Source organism: Mandrillus leucophaeus, unplaced genomic scaffold (genome assembly GCF_000951045.1).
Source record: "Mandrillus leucophaeus isolate KB7577 unplaced genomic scaffold, Mleu.le_1.0 Scaffold975, whole genome shotgun sequence".
Classification (NCBI taxonomy): Eukaryota; Metazoa; Chordata; class Mammalia; order Primates; family Cercopithecidae; genus Mandrillus; species Mandrillus leucophaeus.
Window position 1 is genome coordinate 383,260 of NW_012110641.1, and position 17,375 is coordinate 400,634.

Below are 17,375 nucleotides of genomic sequence, written 5' to 3' on the forward strand. Positions count from 1 at the left end.
TTTAAGGACACAAACCCATGGATGGGCTCAGCTTTAAAAGGTCTTATCTGAGGCTCCTCATTGAACAGACTTCCATCAAAGCCAGTCTAAAAGACCCATGTAAAACGAATTATTCTTGCTGCACTTTATGCAAATAATCAGGCCAAGTATAAGACTAAAGCCTATTTAAACAACTAATTCCTATGATTTCTTAACAAAAATGAGGACTGGAGAGAGAGAAATTATGTTCTAAAACTTATCATACATTTGTCACTAAATTCTAAACTCATTAGTTGTTTTTGAGTTTTTGCCTATGTTTTAGACTAACCCTGCTTGCTCCTGTGAACCAACCAGCAATCCCTGGCTGTAGCTCAGAAAGAACAAAAGGGATAGGTGACATAGAAATCTGGATCAATAGTTTAGTTCTGAGCAATTATCCTGCAGATCCTGCCAGGTGATGAGAATAAATAGCATGCCCCAGACTTGGAGGTTTTCTTTTTGGGAAAGTAAGACCAAGGGAGCTAACCAAAGCAGAGCGCCATGAACTCAAATCTCAGCAAGCATAACTACAGCTACCAGTTTCTGGATGTGTCACAAGATGTCCTTTCCTCTCCCTTGTTCAAGGAGGACCTAATTCCACAGCCTCACTTTAGCATTTGCTTATGATAAAGAGTCCATGCAACCCCCAAGATACATTCTTGTCCCAGACTCAGTTCCAAGTGTTGGATCAAAGCCCTAGGAAGAAAACTGGATCTGGGGAATCCAGGGGCAGAGAGCAACAGATGTTAAAAGGCACAGAGCACAGGTAAGTCTGGCTCATTTCTGCTGATTAAGCCAAGCCCAAGCTTCCTGTTTCATGGATAAAGGCTATATTAATATCCATAGCATAAATGTGATCCAGGGAACTCCAAGGCTACTGACAGCAGGGGAAACAGGGCATACATGGCTAAGAGTGGATGACTTCCCCGCCGAGCCCCCCTGCTTCACGAGTGCAAGCCACTTTAAAACCCATGCAACACCTGCCAAGGTCACTGGAACTTGGCGATGCAAGGATGGAAGATGAAAAGAGGACATTCTTCCCTCTCTCCCTCCTGTATCCCATGTATCTGCTAGGGAAAGAAGGGAACCAGGGAGGCCTGCTCTTCTGTTTCTAGATGGGTAGTGATTCATCTTCAGTCTATACCCCTTTCGAATGCATCCTGAACCCCTGGGATGCCTTTAAAAATTGCCTTAAGTTTTCCTTTTTCCTCCTCAGTTTTCTCTTCACAAATAGGTAATTGCATCTACATACTGTGAGACACTCACATCAGATGCATCCTCCAAACTGGAAAGAGTTAATTTCCCAAACCTTAAACTTGTTGGCTTAGGATTGGACTCAGGGGAAGGAAACCCAGAAGCCCAACATTCCGGCAAAAAGGTGAAGTTTTTTACTTTTCTCCTTTTTTTTTTTTTTAAGCAGTCAGGCTTTTGGCCTCCGTCTCCCTGTGCAAACTGGTAAAAGGCCTTGGAATTTTTGAGCTGTCTTTACCTCTCCCTTTGTTTTGCTTAGATATATGTTTTCTAATAACCTGGTTTGTCTGTCCTTGCCTTCAGGTCATCAAACTCCAAATGGTCATGCACCCAGAGCATCTGACAATGGCCCCTTTTGCCAGGAACCCTTAAAAAGGCCTCTAAGGAAGCTCTGTCTGCTGTTTCCCCAAAACAGTGCCTCCTGTCAGCAGGAAGCAGTTAAGATTGGTCTTTGTCCTTATCCTTATTCTAACCGCAGTTAGATGTACTTCTTTAGAGCGGGAATGAGACAGCCAAGTGTGAGAAGGTCCCTGAAAAAACTCCAACCAGACTCTTCACTGGGGTGGAGCCTCAAAAATTTGCACCATTTGTAGCGGGGAGGAGCCTGGCCCCTCCTCTTCCTGTGTGGAACCTGGAGTTTGAACTCCAGGGCAGGAAGCACCCTAGCAAGGGACTCTGGCCTTGTGGAGAGTCCCTGTTTCCTTTTAATCCTTCCTTTTTACTCAATAAAGCCCTGTCTTACTCACCATTCAAATTGTCTATGAGCCTGAACTTTCATGGCTGGGGGACAAAGAACCCCATCTTTAGTTGAACTAAGGAAAAGTCCTGCAACAACACAAAGCAAGACCAAGTGCAGCCATCTCTGTAGAATAGTGAGTCATGTGGTTTGGCCGGAAAGCAAGCATGGTTGGCATAGCAGTGGGAGGTAAGGCTGGGAAGATAGGTTACGATCAATTAGAGAGTTTTGATTGACAAAGGAGGTGATAAACCTGTGGCAGTCATGAGAATGTGCCTCATGGATCTCTAATATAGTTAGTATAGGCAGTATAATTGACCAAGCTCTTCAACTGCTGTACTTGAGATACACTTCTGTACTTGTGCTAAGTCTTGCTTTCCTATGAGCTGTTTTCAGCCAGTGGCTAAGTATGTTAGAGAGACTTGGTGGCTAAGTATGTTAGAGAGACTTGGTGGCTTGGTGGCTTGAAGACTTCTCAATGGTGAATCTTCCTGCTGAATCTTCCTTAGCCTGCACAACAGTCTAAGATGTTTCTACCCAACATTTCCTCCCTCTCTTTTTCACTCAGTATCAGACTTGTATTGCAATCTGATGACTCTTCCAGCTTTTCACTCCTTTATTTTAGTCTTCTTTCAGTTACTATAGCAGAATATATAAAGCAAAAGAAATTTATTTCTTTTACAAAGAAAATAAATTTATTTCTTATAGTGCTGAAGGCTGGGAAGTTTAAGATTGAGAAGCTGTCATTTAGTTGGCCTCTGGTGAATGTCTTGATCTGCAGTATAACATGGCAGAGAAGTGAAAGCGGAAGTGGACATGTGGAAAAGGAAAGGTGTGGCTGCATGAATTCCTTCGTGATGCTAGAACCTCCCTGACCCAAACACCTCTCACTAGGCTCTACCTCCCAACACTGCTGCATTGAGGAATTAAGGTTCCAACTCATGGACTTTTGGGGGACACACTCAAATCTTGGCATACTCTCTTATTTTCCTTCATACAGGTATTTTGCTTAATAAAATCCTTGCATATTTAGTCTTATTTTGATGTCTGACCTGGATTAAGTAGAATCTAGTCTTAGAAGCCTTTGACTTAGCTTCATTAATCCATTTAGTCACCAGGCATAATGGACAAGAAAGTGAATCCTGTTCAGTGTTAACACATTCTGCCCCCTTGGAAACAGCCAAAGTTGCAGGTCAGTGGCAGCAGCTTCCAGGATGAAAGACTGATGATACAAAAGAGGCTTCCCTTTTTATCCTCATTATAATGTAGATGCTGGATTCTTTCTGGGTTAAGCATCTTCAATCTTTATTATTTCAAGTTATTGTTTCAAATTGTATTACATACCATGTCCCTAGTATTTTATTTAAAATATCTTTATTTTTCTGTAAAGAACAAGTGTGCCGTATTTAGCTATTGATAGAAAAAATTAAGAAACTATCATAAAGAGAATAGTTAAAAGAAACGCTAGTAAAGGGAGCCAACACAAGGAGAGATTTTGGAAAAGGGTGGTGTCTTAGTCCATTTTGTGCTTCTATAACAGAATATCTGAGACTGGGTTATTTAAAATAAACAAATTTATTTGGCTTAGTTGTAGAGGCTAGGAAATTCAAGACCAAGGGGCCAGCATCTGATGAGGGGCTTCTTGCTGTGTCCACCCATGGCAAAGGAGAAGGCAGAAGGGAAAAAGAGTGTATGGGGAAAAGAGGGAGCCAAACTTGCTTTTATAACCAACACACTCCTGAGATAATGGGATTAATCTTTTCATGAAGACAGAGACTTCACCTAATGAGATAATGGGATTAATCTTTTCATGAAGACAGAGACTTCACCTAATCACCTCATTAGGCCCTACCTCCCAATACTATTGCCAGTTTCAAACACGTAACTTTGGGGGACATATTGAAACTATTGAAGGTGATAACCAGTTAACATTCTTTACAGGAGAACAAAAATTGTAAACTGCAACTAGAGCATTAAGAGTGAACAGAAGGAGGAATTTGTCCTTGAAGAATGGGAAACTTTGTGGGCTACTCTCTGAAAGCAGTTTTTATTTTTATTTTTTGAGAGATTTCAGACTAATGGTTTCTAGATTTAATATACACAGGAATCTTCTGGGGGAGCTTATGAAAACTGTGGATTTCAGCAGAGATGTCTATTCAGCAGATCTGAATTATTACTATATTTATATTCAGGAATCTTCACTTCTATAAGCTCCCTGAGTTATTGTGATGTAGGTGGTCTGTGGCTAATAATTTGAAACAAACTACTCTAGATGGTTTTCCTGGGATAGTTGGATGTTCAGGATATATGCAGGCAGAAGGATAGACGGATGAGTCTTCTTTAACCTTTGAGTCAACCTCAGAGGCAGGGTTCTCTATAAATAAACTATTTACATTTTTCAAAGATACCAGAACATTTGGAAAGATTTCAAGAGATTTCTAAAAATTTTAGGGATATAAATTTAATAATATTTTCCTCATGGAGCTATATTTACTCACTGATTTAGCATTAACCTGACAAATGCTTTTCAATCTCTTCCACTGTAGAAGTAGGAAAACAACCATAGCTATTAAATGGGTAGTGATAATGACGAAATAAGGCAAGTTATGCAAAACAGGACAATGCCTTACATATTATAAAGCAGGAATTGCCAAAGTTTTCCTGTAATGGTGAGAACGTAAGTATTTTAGCTTTGTGGTTCACATAGGTTCTGTTGCGACTACTCAACTCTACAAGTGTTGCTTGAAAGCAACCCCATAAAATAAATGAATGAGTGTGGCTGTGTACTATTATAAAAATTTATTTACAAAAACAGATAGTGAGCTAGATTTGGCCCACAGGCAGTAGTAATTCACTGACCCTTGCTATAACGGCTTGATAAATTTTATTAGTATTATTAATACAATGGCTTACAAAAAATTTTTAATACTTAACAAAGCAATATATTTTTTAACCAAGAACTAAGTATATAGCTCATTTACAATTATTTTAAAACAAATTTGCTTATGGGAGCAATGAAGAAAACAAATCTTGCCTGTAAATCCTGGTATAACTTAACTGAATTTTAAAGAAAAAGTTTTAACTACAGAGACTGACATTCCATTGTTCTAGGTCCCTGAGGGAGAAATCCAGGCCAAAATGAAGAACAATGTTCACAAAGGCTTGGTAGAAATAAGAGGAGAAATTTGTTGAAATCTTCAACATCTCTGACCTTTGTTCTCTCTTGGAAGGGTTTGGTTTGGACTCAGGACAGAGCTCATTTTACAAAGCACAGTTCATGGAAGGAGCAGCTGTAACAAATGTTCCATTAGGAGATATTTGTCTATTACGTTGCTCAATGTCTATTGACATTGAATTGCTTTTGTTTGTTTTAGACTTCAATTCTAAAAAAAAGTTTGTCTCTCCTAACAGACCAGTATACTTCCTTTTACCAAATGTTAGAGGTTACATATTGTTTATTTAGCTTTTTGCCTTGGTTATCTGTAAGGCTGGAGTTAGATACAAGTGTCAATCAATATAATGCTTTGCATCTACTTGGGAGATACACTTTTTTCCCCTCAATTCTTATTTTTCCAAAATGTCAAAGATTATCCTAAATGTTATTGCATAGGTATCTTTCATTGTAAATTCCTTCAGATGCTTTTTAGATCTAGCTGAAATATCAATCAAAAATTATAAATAAAAGTAATTTGGTCATATTTGGCAAAAAGAATGCTGTTTTCTATGTAAAGGGCCTCCCAAAGTAACAGATATATGAGTATAAATAAGATACACTGTTAATAAATTCTTTATAAATAATGAAGTGTTTTGTAAATAAATGTATTACAAGACAACATTATGATCTTTAGTTCTAGAGTTCAACAAACCTGGGTTCCAATTCCAGCTGCCTCACAATATCAGCTGCTCTGAATCTTAGTTTCATCATCTGTGAAATGACTATAATAGCTGTAACCATCTCACAGAATTGTTGTGAGAATTAAATGAAATAATACATATAATGTGCACATAGCATAATGTCTGGCCTACGATAAGCATTAAACATTTATATTTGTTAGGTAGCTATCATGACATTTTTATTTTTCCAGCAGTATTTCTGTCAAAATATAGGAAATGTGGCTATTTGCTTAGCTCTAAATATGAGGTCCTAAAAGTTCATCTGAGCAATTACTGATGTTTTCTAAATCTATCCTCTCACTTTTTTCTCTAGTAGTTTGAGTGATCCCCGACTGAGCAGATGAAACATGACCTAACATCTGAGAACTCTGTTACCAAGTAGGGTGGATAGAAGACCATCAAAAACATTGTTTGGGAGTCTTAAATATTTACCCACAATTTAAATTGTCTAATAATTTAAACCATGGGCTGCTTTTCATGCTGTGTAATTCTATTATTTTTCCATACAACTCCCGTATATCAAGGCTGGCAGCACTATTTACCTGAGCCGGTCTTTTTTTTTTTTTTTTTTTTTTTTGAGGCGGAGTCTCGCTCTGTCGCCCGGGCTGGAGTGCAGTGGCGCGATCTCGGCTCAGCGCAAGCTCCGCCTCCCGGGGTTTACGTCGTTCTCCTGCCTCAGCCTCCTGAGTAGCTGGGACTACAGGCGCCTGCCACCGCGCCCGGCTAATTTTTTGTGTTTTTAGTAGAGACGGGGTTTCACCGTGGTCTCGATCTCCTGACCTTGTGATCCGCCCGCCTCGGCCTCCCAAAGTGCTGGGATTACAGGCGTGAGCCACCGCGCCCGGTCACCAGTCTTATTTTATTTTACTTTTTGGTAACTTGCGTGAACTGAGGGAAGCGTGGAATGGCAAAATTGCATGACACAATTTGGTTTTGTACATAGACCCAGTTCTGCTAATTCTCTACAATTTCCCCCTCACCTGTACTACCTAACTCTAAAATATATTATTAAAACATGAATTTAATATTTTTTCTTCTAGTTTTTTTTTTTTTTTTTCTTTAGGAGGTAGTGACTGACAAGATAATAAAGCCCAAAGTGTTATGCTGACTAGGACCATTGAAGTTGGCAGAAAAAGGCTACAACAACAGCAACAAGGCCCAGGATTTTCAACAGAAAGGAAACTGGGAAATTAGATGAATCCTTCAGGACCCGAGTCTTTAGTGGCTTCAGTATCCTTTGTTTCTGGGTGAAGATGGCACTTCTGGCTCCGTCCCATTGCCCAGGCCCAGCTAGGCGATACTGATAGGAGTTGCAGGGTCCGAAAAACAGTCTCACAGCCAGTTTAGGATCTTTGAACAAGAGAGAGCAGAAATCTGGCTTCGCACCTATCTCTAAGGCGAGCTCATCCAAGTAGTCAACATAATTGGTCTGCAACGTCTGGCTCTGGCTTTCTCCAAACCTTGGTGAAGAAAGTAAAAAGGGAATATTCACAAAATGTTCTCAGTTTTCTAGAATATTAGGCATTCAAAACTGCTAAAGGAATGAAGGAATGAGTGAATACATGAATGAGTTTTGAATGAATCTCTGGTGGAAAGTATGAGTTTATTGTTCCAGGAGGCTCATATCTCAGATTGAGAATAGGCCCTCAAAGAGCCATGAATTCATGGATGCTCTAGAAATGTGACAAGATGATCACCATTGTTTGGCATTTTTTAAGCAGTGGCAAATCTCCAGGAGAGTACGTACTAGTCAGGATGGCGGCAGGGATTCATGAGATAATGCGTATGAAAGCATAGCTTGGTGTCTTGCTCACAGGAGATGCTTAATATTTGCTTGTTAAATTACTAAAGTACCTGGCAGTCTGGATGACATATAGTAGATAATCAATGTTAGGTAAAATTGGGTGTGAACAAGAGAAAACTCCCTACACCTGATGTGAACCCCAAATCAACTTTCCAAGGGTACTTGATCACTGTTGAACCTCATTTTACCTCATCATAAAGTACAAATCCTTGAACCTTCACACCAACCCCTTACTAATTTATTTTGATGGGGATTCTCCAGCTAACTTTTCACAGCTAGTCAAGCTACTATCACCACCGTCTCATCCCATTCCCTCTCTAACCACGGAGTGTAGGTGGCTTGAGAAGTTACGGAATCTGACATGGGCATCATATAGAACTGAGATGAAATTAAGCCAAGGAGAAGTGCTCTGATTTGGTACAATTCTTATCTTTAAGTATTTGGTTCTTAACCTAGTATGTATAAGAATCGCTTAGGGAAAAGATAAAAATGCAATTTTTAGCCTCACACACAGAGTTTCTGATTCAATCATCTGGGCTCTAGCCCAGAAATTTGCATTTTATCAGGCATCTAGGTGGTTCTTGTAAGTAGCTAGATCACTGTACTTTAAGAAACACTGCTTCATTTAAAGAATTAAAAAATATTCTTACAGGTCAATTCTTTTTTCATTCCTTTTGATAATGTCCATCATCATAGTTCTCTCTGAGGGCAGGTGACACAAGCCTAAGGAATAAAAGGTTGGTTTGAATAGTAAGTTTGAGTCAATATCATTACTTTATCTAGTTATTGATTCTTAAAATTAAACTCTGGCCATTGAACCATGTCATACCAGTCAGGGCTTCTGTGCTGTTGAACTTCATGGGGTGCCACTCCCATAGCACTCCATGTGACGCTGTCCAGGGAGCACAGTCTACGGCATGGACTACAAGATGGAGAGGGCCAAGAGAAGAGGCTGGAAAAGGGAAGCATGTCTGGGAGCCTGGCAGCCATGACTAGCAGTTTGGCCTCTATCCTAAAGGTGATAGGAGGCTGTGGAAGTTTTCTGCATGAAGTGAGAAGATCAGATTTATTTTTTGGAAAGATCTGTCTGGCTGCTGAATTTAGGAAAATGGACTCCAGGGACGCAAGCCCAAAGTTGGGGAGACCGGTAAAGAGGCTGTTGAAATAAACCTGGTGAGAGATGAGAGTCGGGCAGTAGAGATAGTGAAAGATTGATGCAGGAGTTATTATTGTGTGTTCATGATTACATTCCTGCCCACAAATGTCCCCTGAGCTTTGAATATGTTGAAATATGGTCAAGTCCCCTTGCCTAGAGTCATCAGACATCTCATACTCAAGCAGTCCAGGCCTAAGTTCCTCACTGAAGCCCTCCTGTCCAGACTTGCATCATTTTCTGCACATCCCCTTTTATTTACAGCACTACTGTCTACCTGGTTTCCAATGCTGGAGATTTGTAAGTCCTCCTTGATTCCTCTCTATTTCTCTGACTTTCCCACACTGAACCAATCATAATGTCCTGCTGATTTTTCCCTTAATGCTTTCTCACACTTATGGCTTCCTTTCCACTTTGTATCTCTGCCCTGGCCCAGGATGCATCATATTTTAGCATAAGTTACTTCAGTAACTTTCTCTTTCATCTGTGAGGCTATAGTCTTTCCCCACTTTCCAATCTATATTCCACACTACTGCTGAAACAATCTATCCAAAGTGTAAATCTGCTAATACCTGTTCCTTGCTTATAACTCTCCATTGGTGCCCCGGGCTGAAGAGCTTTCTAAAATGCATATTCCAGGTCCCTTGGCCAGTCTTACTTAATCAGGGTCCCTAAGGATCCATCAGATGATTTTCATGTGTAGCCATATTTGGGAAGAACTGATCTATAATTTATAATCTAAGCGCCATAGCATGTCTTACAAAATTCCTGTGTCCTGTCTCCTTCTCCAAGAGTAATCTCTTTTCTCTCTCTGCCTCATATGTCATGCTCTAGGAATGTCAAATATAATGTGCCTTTCCATATGTATCATTGCCTCTATGCTTTGTTCAGGCAATCCCCTTTTCTGCCCCTGAAAAAATGCAGTTATCCAGGACGTTTTCCTTTATCATGTGCCCTCTCCTTTTTCTACCGTGATAAGTGCCCTTTCTCTCCTTCCCTGAGCACTCCATATATTACTCAATCAAAGCATTTGTCATATTATGTTGAAGTGGTCTGTTTAAATTTCTCTCAGTCCCACCAGTTCACAGCGCAGGGCTAGGTATTCAGTAATACCTAGCTGAACAGAATTGAACGCTGGAGGCAGGGAGATAACACTGTTCTGAGGAGTATGAAGTGCTACACAGGCACTCAGAAATAAACCTTTTAATAATTTTATAACTTGTAGGGATTTGTGAAGTTGAGCTACTCAGGTGTTAAGAGTTAAATTGATTTGCACATATGCTGAGGACGTTTTAAACACCACATAGGTAACACCAGGAGACACAGAAGTTTTTCTTAAACTTATTCTCTCACGATTCAAAGAAAAGTTAACATGCACTTAGCTTTATGCCAGTTGAAATTCTCTTGACAGTCTAATAGTTTAAAGGGATGATTGAAGGTATTTATTATTACCAGATTCCTGTATTTGTTATTCTTTGAATTCTCCAGTAACTTTTTAGAAAGCTAGTCTTGTGAGAGCAGCCAAGGTTGTCAAACTTTTTCTTGGCAACCTTTTTATCTCAGGCAACATTCTTATCATTATTGATAAACTTCACCAGATCTGAAACACTTAGCCACTCCCCTGCCCACACACTTACCTTTGAAAACTCTTGTCACCCAACGAGCTTGAAGTTCAGCAGTTGGGAAAATGGAACCTAGGGGCTGGATGAGACCAATGCATGCGAAGGTTGACTTCTCCAGGTGAGCAGGGAATATGTACTTATACAGTGAGACCATATTATTCTCTACTTTAACAAGTGAATCTTCAAGGAAGGGAAAAGAGAAACTATATCCTGTTGCAAAAATGATGACATCAATGTTCTCCTCCACTGTTCCATCCTCAAAAATGGCAGAAGTTTCTGTGAGCTCTTTCACTGTAGATTTCACCTTGATGGCTCCACAGAGTAGACGACTTGGGACATCATCATTTAGTACAGGTTCCTTCATAATGTATCTGAGACATACAGAAGAAAAACATTCTGAAGGATCATTTCCTGAGGAATATTGAACCCTCTTGACATTTTTGGGGTATGGCTCTGAAAATAAAACGACTTTTCAAATATCTGTAAAACTCTAACTTAACTGATTGTCTGTGCCAGTCCTTATTTTCTGACTTAATTCTCATGTCACAAATACCTCCCATCAATAAATAAGGGAAAACATGTAGGCAATGTGAGTGAAAGAGATTTTAAAGAAGGAAGCATCCCCTAGGGCTTAGACAAAATGCCTGAGTATTATGGTGGTTATTATACCATTTCTGTTTTTAATCTTTGTCATGCTATCTAGATTTTATTATTTTGCTGTTTTATTTAACTCCTATTTGATCATAAGTAAGAAAGAAAAAATTTGCTAAATTTCCACTAGTTTTGAAACCTATGAAGGGATCAATTTGAAAATTAATGTATAAAATTAGGTTTGGTGATATTTGTTAATCCCAAATATCCATGGAGTCTCTGTTAGTAATAACATGGATGTTGATGCAAAGTCTGCTTATATTCTTTGTAGATTTGAGAACATTTTCTTTTTCTTTTTTTAATAGACAATACATGACACTTACGTCAGATCTTAGAATACGGTAGTTACATGGCAGGCATTTGTTAAAAGATTCTAAAGCTCTTCTGTTTTTTAAGGGAAGAAACCTGTAACAACTAAAACAAAAGAACCATTCATAACATTTGCTTGTGCTTAAATCACTGACATATAACTGACATCAACAGAGATGTGTCTTTTAGCAAAGAAAAAGGAATGTGTTTCCAAGGTTGCCCAACCTTCATGGTATAGAGTTAGCAAAGCATAAATTATTAGATGGAGAGTTACATGTTTTCCACCACACCCCCCTGAAAGGCAGGTCATAGTCTCTTGAAACGGTTTTCTCCAATGTTAGATAACTCTGGGCATTAGAAAGTTCTCCCCTAGTTTTGCTTTCTGGAGCAGCTTGTGACACTTTTGCTTCATCTTCTTAAGTGTTTTTTAAAGGTATACAGAACAAATTTAGAATCCAAACTCCAGGACCTATAAGGTACTCATATTGTTAGATTGTAGTTTGAAATACTGCGTTAGCAATTTGAATCTTTGTTAAGGGAGACACCTTCAGACAACTTTGCTCACCAACGAGTATACCATTAAAACAGAATTACTCTACTTGTTTTGAGGCTCAAGGCCATAATTTTCATGGTTGAACCACCGATTCATCTGTTGTTCTATCATCCATTTTACAACTGTTCGTGGCAGTACATTGCGGAGCATAGAACGAAACCGGGTGTGGAACACCGAGTCCCAAGGATAACCATCTTCAGAGACACGACTCATGACCCAGGTGCCATGCCTGGTGCTGATAAAAACCTGGCAAGCAAAAAGAAATGCAGTTTAAATTAGGGCATTGTCCCATTTAGGAGGAATCTACTACGAAGGTAATGTATCACATGTGTAGCCCCAGAATTTACAGAGATTCCGTTTTAAAGATGATTGACCTCAATGTAAAGTATCTCCTAAACAGGGGTACCCCATGGCATTTACACTGATATAGGAAGACTGCAACAAAGTCTTGAGAACTTCATGCAGACATGAGAAAGTCTTGGGGCTAATTCTGATGATGAAATCCACAAGTCTTTCCCATGTTTACAGTTGTGGTTTGCTGCTCCTTAAGAGAAAGTTCCTCCCTCCTCTCATGTTTTCCACCCACCTAAGTTTCTTCTATAGTGCAGGTAGAAAGATTATAATCCTTCGAAACATGTGATTATAGCCTAGTGACTACATAAGTATAAGTATATGCATCTGCATATCTCTGGATGGAGAATAACAAGGGCAATAATCTTCCTTCCATACTTAAAAGACTTTATTATTGTGTATGTGTGTGACAGGGTCTTGCTCTGTCACTCAGGCTAGACTGCAGTTGTGAAGTCATGGCTCATTGCAGTCTTGACCTCCTAGGCTCAAGTGATCCTCCCACCTCACCATCAGACGTGACCGCCACATCAAGCTAATTCAAAAAATATTTTTGTAGAGACGGTCTCACTATGTTGCCCAGGTCAGTCTCAAATTTCTGGGCTTAAGCAATCCTCCTGCCTCAGCCTCCCAAAGTGCTGGGATTACAGGCATGAGCCATAGTGCCTGATATGTATTTTAAAAGTTAAAAACTGTGAACTTATACTGTGATTCTCTGTCTCTTAAAGTGCACAACTGAATCCTCTTTCAGATATATTCTTTACCGTGTTTACTAAGATTTCTCGTTTCCAAAATGTACATTTACTCTCTTTTCAAATGTATATTTTGCTGTGTTTACTGTTACTCCCTCATTGTCCAAATGCATATTTGAACCGCTTCTTAAATTTTCACATACCATCCAATGAGTTTTGTTTAAGGCTATACTTGATAAACACATAAGATTCACTTGCAAGGTAACCAATTTACTTAAGAGGATCGGATACAGGCTGCTTGGGTTTGAATCCAAATAACACTACTGTGGGTGAACTATTTCAATCTGTGTTGCCATAGGTGAATGATTTCAATCTGTGCCTCAGTTTCTCTCTCTGTAAAATGGGGGTATTAACAGTACCTACCTCATGGCATTCTTGTGTAGATTAAATGAGGTGGTATATATAAAGTACTTGAAATATTGCCTGGCAAGTGATAAGTACTGCTAGCTGTTATTTTGTAAAGTTAGGCTGGAAGAGAGGAGTTTCATACAGTGCCTTATGTCTGGAGTGAACCAGAATTTGGAGACAAATTTTGTGGGGATGGGCCTTAAATTCTTAGCTTGTGAAGTAGCACCTACACCAAGCATTCCTGTATTGCTGGTCTGTGTGTGGTATATACCTATGTTCTGAATTTCTCCTGCCGTTGCCCTTAGGCTGACTTGGCAATACTTTGATTAGATATTAGATACAAAAATATTTCCATTAGTGTCTCTTTCCGTTATTTACTGTCCCCTCTTCTTCCTCAGGATCAAACCCTGTTTCAAATGGAATGCTCTGCCTGTTTGATTCACTCTTTTTCTGTTGTGACCCTCCCTACAGTAGGGGAGTCTAACCTGCCTTAGTGACACTAGCTGCAACAGCGAGAGAAACATGAGGATTTAGGCTCAGTCTGCTTTATCTGAGACGCATGCTTTAGGTCAAAGGCCAGAGATTTGGTTTTTGGTCAGAAGTATGTAAATGACTGATATGGTTTGGCTGTGTGCCCCCACCCAAATCTCACCTTGAATTGTAATAATCTCCACGTGTAAAGGGCGGGACCAAGTGGAGATAATTCAATCATGGGAGAGGTTTCCGCCATGCTGTTCTCCTAATAGGGAGTAAGTTCTCACGAGATCTGATGGTTTTATAAGGGGTTCCCCCTTCGCTCCCATTCTGGCTCCTGCCACCTTCGTAAAGAGGTGTATTCCACTGTGATTGTTAATTTCCTGAGGCTTCCCCAGCCATGCCAAACTGTGAGTCAATTAAGTCTCTTTTCTTTATAAATTATCCAGTCTTGGGTATGTCTTCATAGCAGCATGAGAATGAATTAATACAATGATGCAGCACCATCCCATATGATCTTGAGTGGTGCTTTTGGATTGTGGTAGAGAGTGCTGTGTCCTTATAAAGGTGAATTTCTTTTAACAGAGCAGTGCACACTCAGAATTTTGGTGAGTTCAGGTGATAATTTCAAGTTACGCAGATGCATCTAGTTCTGTTCCTAGCATGTATAGCTCCTATAAAGTCTCTGGTTAGTCTTTTCACAGAAGGCTTGAGAGTATATTACTCTGTGTAAAAGGTTTTATGATAGTTATAGATTTATGTTGTTACTCTAATAAATATTGAAGAGATTAGTGCAGATGAATGATTATAATCCTGGAAATGTATGATTATAACATATTTAGGAGGAATCTACTATGTAGGTGATGTATCACATGCATAGCCCCAGAATTTATTGAGTCTCTGTTTTAAAGATGATTGACCTCAAAAGTGAAGTACCTCCTAAAAAGGGGGCACCTAGTGGCATTTACACTGATAGAGGAAGATGGCAACAAAGTCTTTTGCACTCTGTGCAAAAGATTATTTAAGGAGCTGTGAGGCATGCAGATAGAGCCAAGGTAGTTTCTTAATACTGAAACTGGCACCATAAGGCTTTCTGTAGGGCAAGACCCATACAAGGAACTGGTTCTTGCCATCTAAGATTTGATATCTTTGGAATGAACAGATCTAAGTCCAAATCACTGGTCTGACAACATGTAGTCGTCTAGGATGGATCTTCACTTGGCTGACTGCTACATCAGCTCCTCACATACTGCCCCATTATACACTGTTAGGCTTTGTGGGTGTTCCCAGCATGAAAGAGCCTAGAGCTGGTACTCTCACTTTCCAGCTCTGCTCCTCTCCAGGCTGTCACAGTTCCTGCCCCCTCACTTGTTCTTCACACTGAGATAAGTGACAAGAGGTTTGTTCTCACAAAGTGAAGACTTACTGGGTCTAGTAAATCTCCTTCTGGTGTTAGTGACTTGCTCTGTTCCCAGGCTGGTACTGACTGACACTGACTGATGGATGACTCTGACAGGGCCCAATGTAACCCCTTCATTAACCTGCTGGGCAGGTGTCATGTTTGCTTATAACTTTTGCCACTGGGTATCTAGAGTCCTGAAAGTGTAAGACTCAGAATGAAAATGATTTGTTGGTTGTGCAGAGGGCCATGGTAAGCCTTGGGTGGCCAGAGATACCAGGCTGAGGGAGCTAGTGTAAGAGTGATTGGGCATCTTGTTCAGGCCTTCTTGAGAGGGGATGCTTTGGGAGAGGACCTTTAGCGATTTTTCTTTCTTTGCCTAGGTCTATCCTTGCAGAAGGAGTTTATTTTTTTGCTATTCCTTACCACCACTGTCAGCAGCAGCATCGTATAATGTTTGACTTTTTGGCAGCTCAGCTGGTGTCATTCCTGAGCAGGTGCTAAGAGGACAGTGGTTAGAAGGCCTCAGGAAGCACCTAAATATCTATAATTTTAATTGAGAGACCTACTATCCATTTAATCTTTTCTTTTCTTAATATTTGGGTAACTGAAGATTATATTTCAAATATAATTCAAATATGCACTAAATTTCTAAAAGCCACTCTCTAGAATATGAACAGATTAACATCTCATTAAACATCCAGGTAGAAACAAGGTGTCTTGGCTGGGTATGGTGGTGCATGCCTATAATCCCAGCACTTTGGGAGGCTGAGTTGGGCAGATTGCTTGAGTTCAGGAGTTTGAGTCCAGCCTGGGCAACATGGTGAGACCCTCATCTCTACAAATATATGAAAATTAGCTGGGTATGGTGTGGCATGTGCCTGTAGTCCCAGCTACTCAGGAGGCTGAGATGAAAGGAAGGCTGGAGCCCAGGAGGTCAAGGCTACAGTGAGCCATGTTGATGAAAGGCCTCTTTCTGGAAAATCATCTGGTCAAAAGTTCACGTTTTAAAAACGGGGGAGCCATCGCCCAGAGAAGTGAAATGAATCACTCTAGGATACATGGCTTGTTAGTGACAGAGCTAGGAGGTAAACTGGTTTCTTGACTTCCAGATTTTCTATGATGCCACAATGGGCTACCAACCAACCAGTTAACGAGGATTGGAGCCGTGATTATATAGCTGGGGTTCTCCAGTATAGCATCCCCACTTCCTCCCCTCCAGGTACATGGTAAGCAGAGAGCATCGCACCTGAGCAGCATTCTTACTCAGCTCAACAGCAATATCGGAGCCCGAGTTTCCCATTCCGATCACCAGGATGCGTTTTCCCTCAAATCCATCTGGATGCTTGTATTGGCGGCTATGGAAATATTGGCCTTTGAACCTCTCGATACCTTCAGGGGGAAGAAGAGAGAAGTCTGAACTCCAGAGCAACTATGTCAAGCTGATTTCAATAAAACTGCATTGCCAGCTTTTCCTTTCTGCAGTCAATTTGTTTTGCCTCTTCTCTAAAGGGGTAAAGTACATAAAGTTTAGGTACCAAACCAGGTAGGGCCTGTAATCCCAGTGCTTTGGGAGGCCTAGGCAGGTTGATTGAGCTCAGGAGTTTGAGACTAGCCTTAGCAGCATAGTGAAACCCTGTCTCTACAAAAAAATACAAAAATTAACTGGGCATGGTGGCGCATGCCTGTGGTCCCAGCTACTCAGGTGACTGAGGTGGGAAGATTGCTTGAGCTTGGGAGGTAAAGAATGCAGCGACCCCTGATTGCATCACTGTACTCCAGTCTGGGACCCTGGCAAGGGGCTGCTGATTCCATGAAAAAAAAAAAAAAAAGGACCAAAGGGGTTGATTTTGATTTCGGAGGCTCTGATAGAGACAAACAAATGGTCATGAATACAGCAAGACCAGATACTGCAGGACCAGATACTGCAGGACCAGATACTGCAGGACCAGATACTGCAGGACCAGATACTGTCTTCTGGCTTCCCATTATACTATTTTGGACTATATAATGACGCTTGACACTTTAATATCACATATTAGGCAGGGTGTAGTGGCTCAAGC

General features: G+C 40.3%; 1 protein-coding gene and 1 long non-coding RNA gene across 3 annotated transcripts in view; both read right to left on the reverse strand.

Moving 5' to 3' along the window:
* Positions 1-3,561: 3,561 nt before the first annotated feature.
* Positions 3,562-4,462, reverse strand: LOC105532629. Its single transcript, XR_001005020.1, has 2 exons — positions 3,835-4,462; positions 3,562-3,787 (listed from the first exon to the last, which is right to left on the reverse strand). It is a non-coding gene; the product is annotated as an uncharacterized LOC105532629 (long non-coding RNA).
* A 2,495-nt stretch (positions 4,463-6,957) lies between these two features.
* Positions 6,958-17,375, reverse strand: part of FMO2 (flavin containing monooxygenase 2 (non-functional)) — a 29,251-nt gene continuing 18,833 nt past the window's right edge. Inside the window, exons 5-9 of one of the 2 annotated variants that reach the window (XM_011970814.1) lie at positions 16,562-16,704; positions 12,038-12,237; positions 10,494-10,849; positions 8,354-8,426; positions 6,958-7,359 (exon numbers count right to left, since the gene is read on the reverse strand). In XM_011970814.1, coding sequence (XP_011826204.1) covers positions 7,008-7,359; positions 8,354-8,426; positions 10,494-10,849; positions 12,038-12,237; positions 16,562-16,704 — 1,124 coding nt within the window. In that variant the 3' untranslated portion in view covers positions 6,958-7,007. The remainder of the gene's footprint in view (positions 7,360-8,353; positions 8,427-10,493; positions 10,850-12,037; positions 12,238-16,561; positions 16,705-17,375) is intronic. The other variant, XM_011970815.1, reaches the window with a different exon arrangement.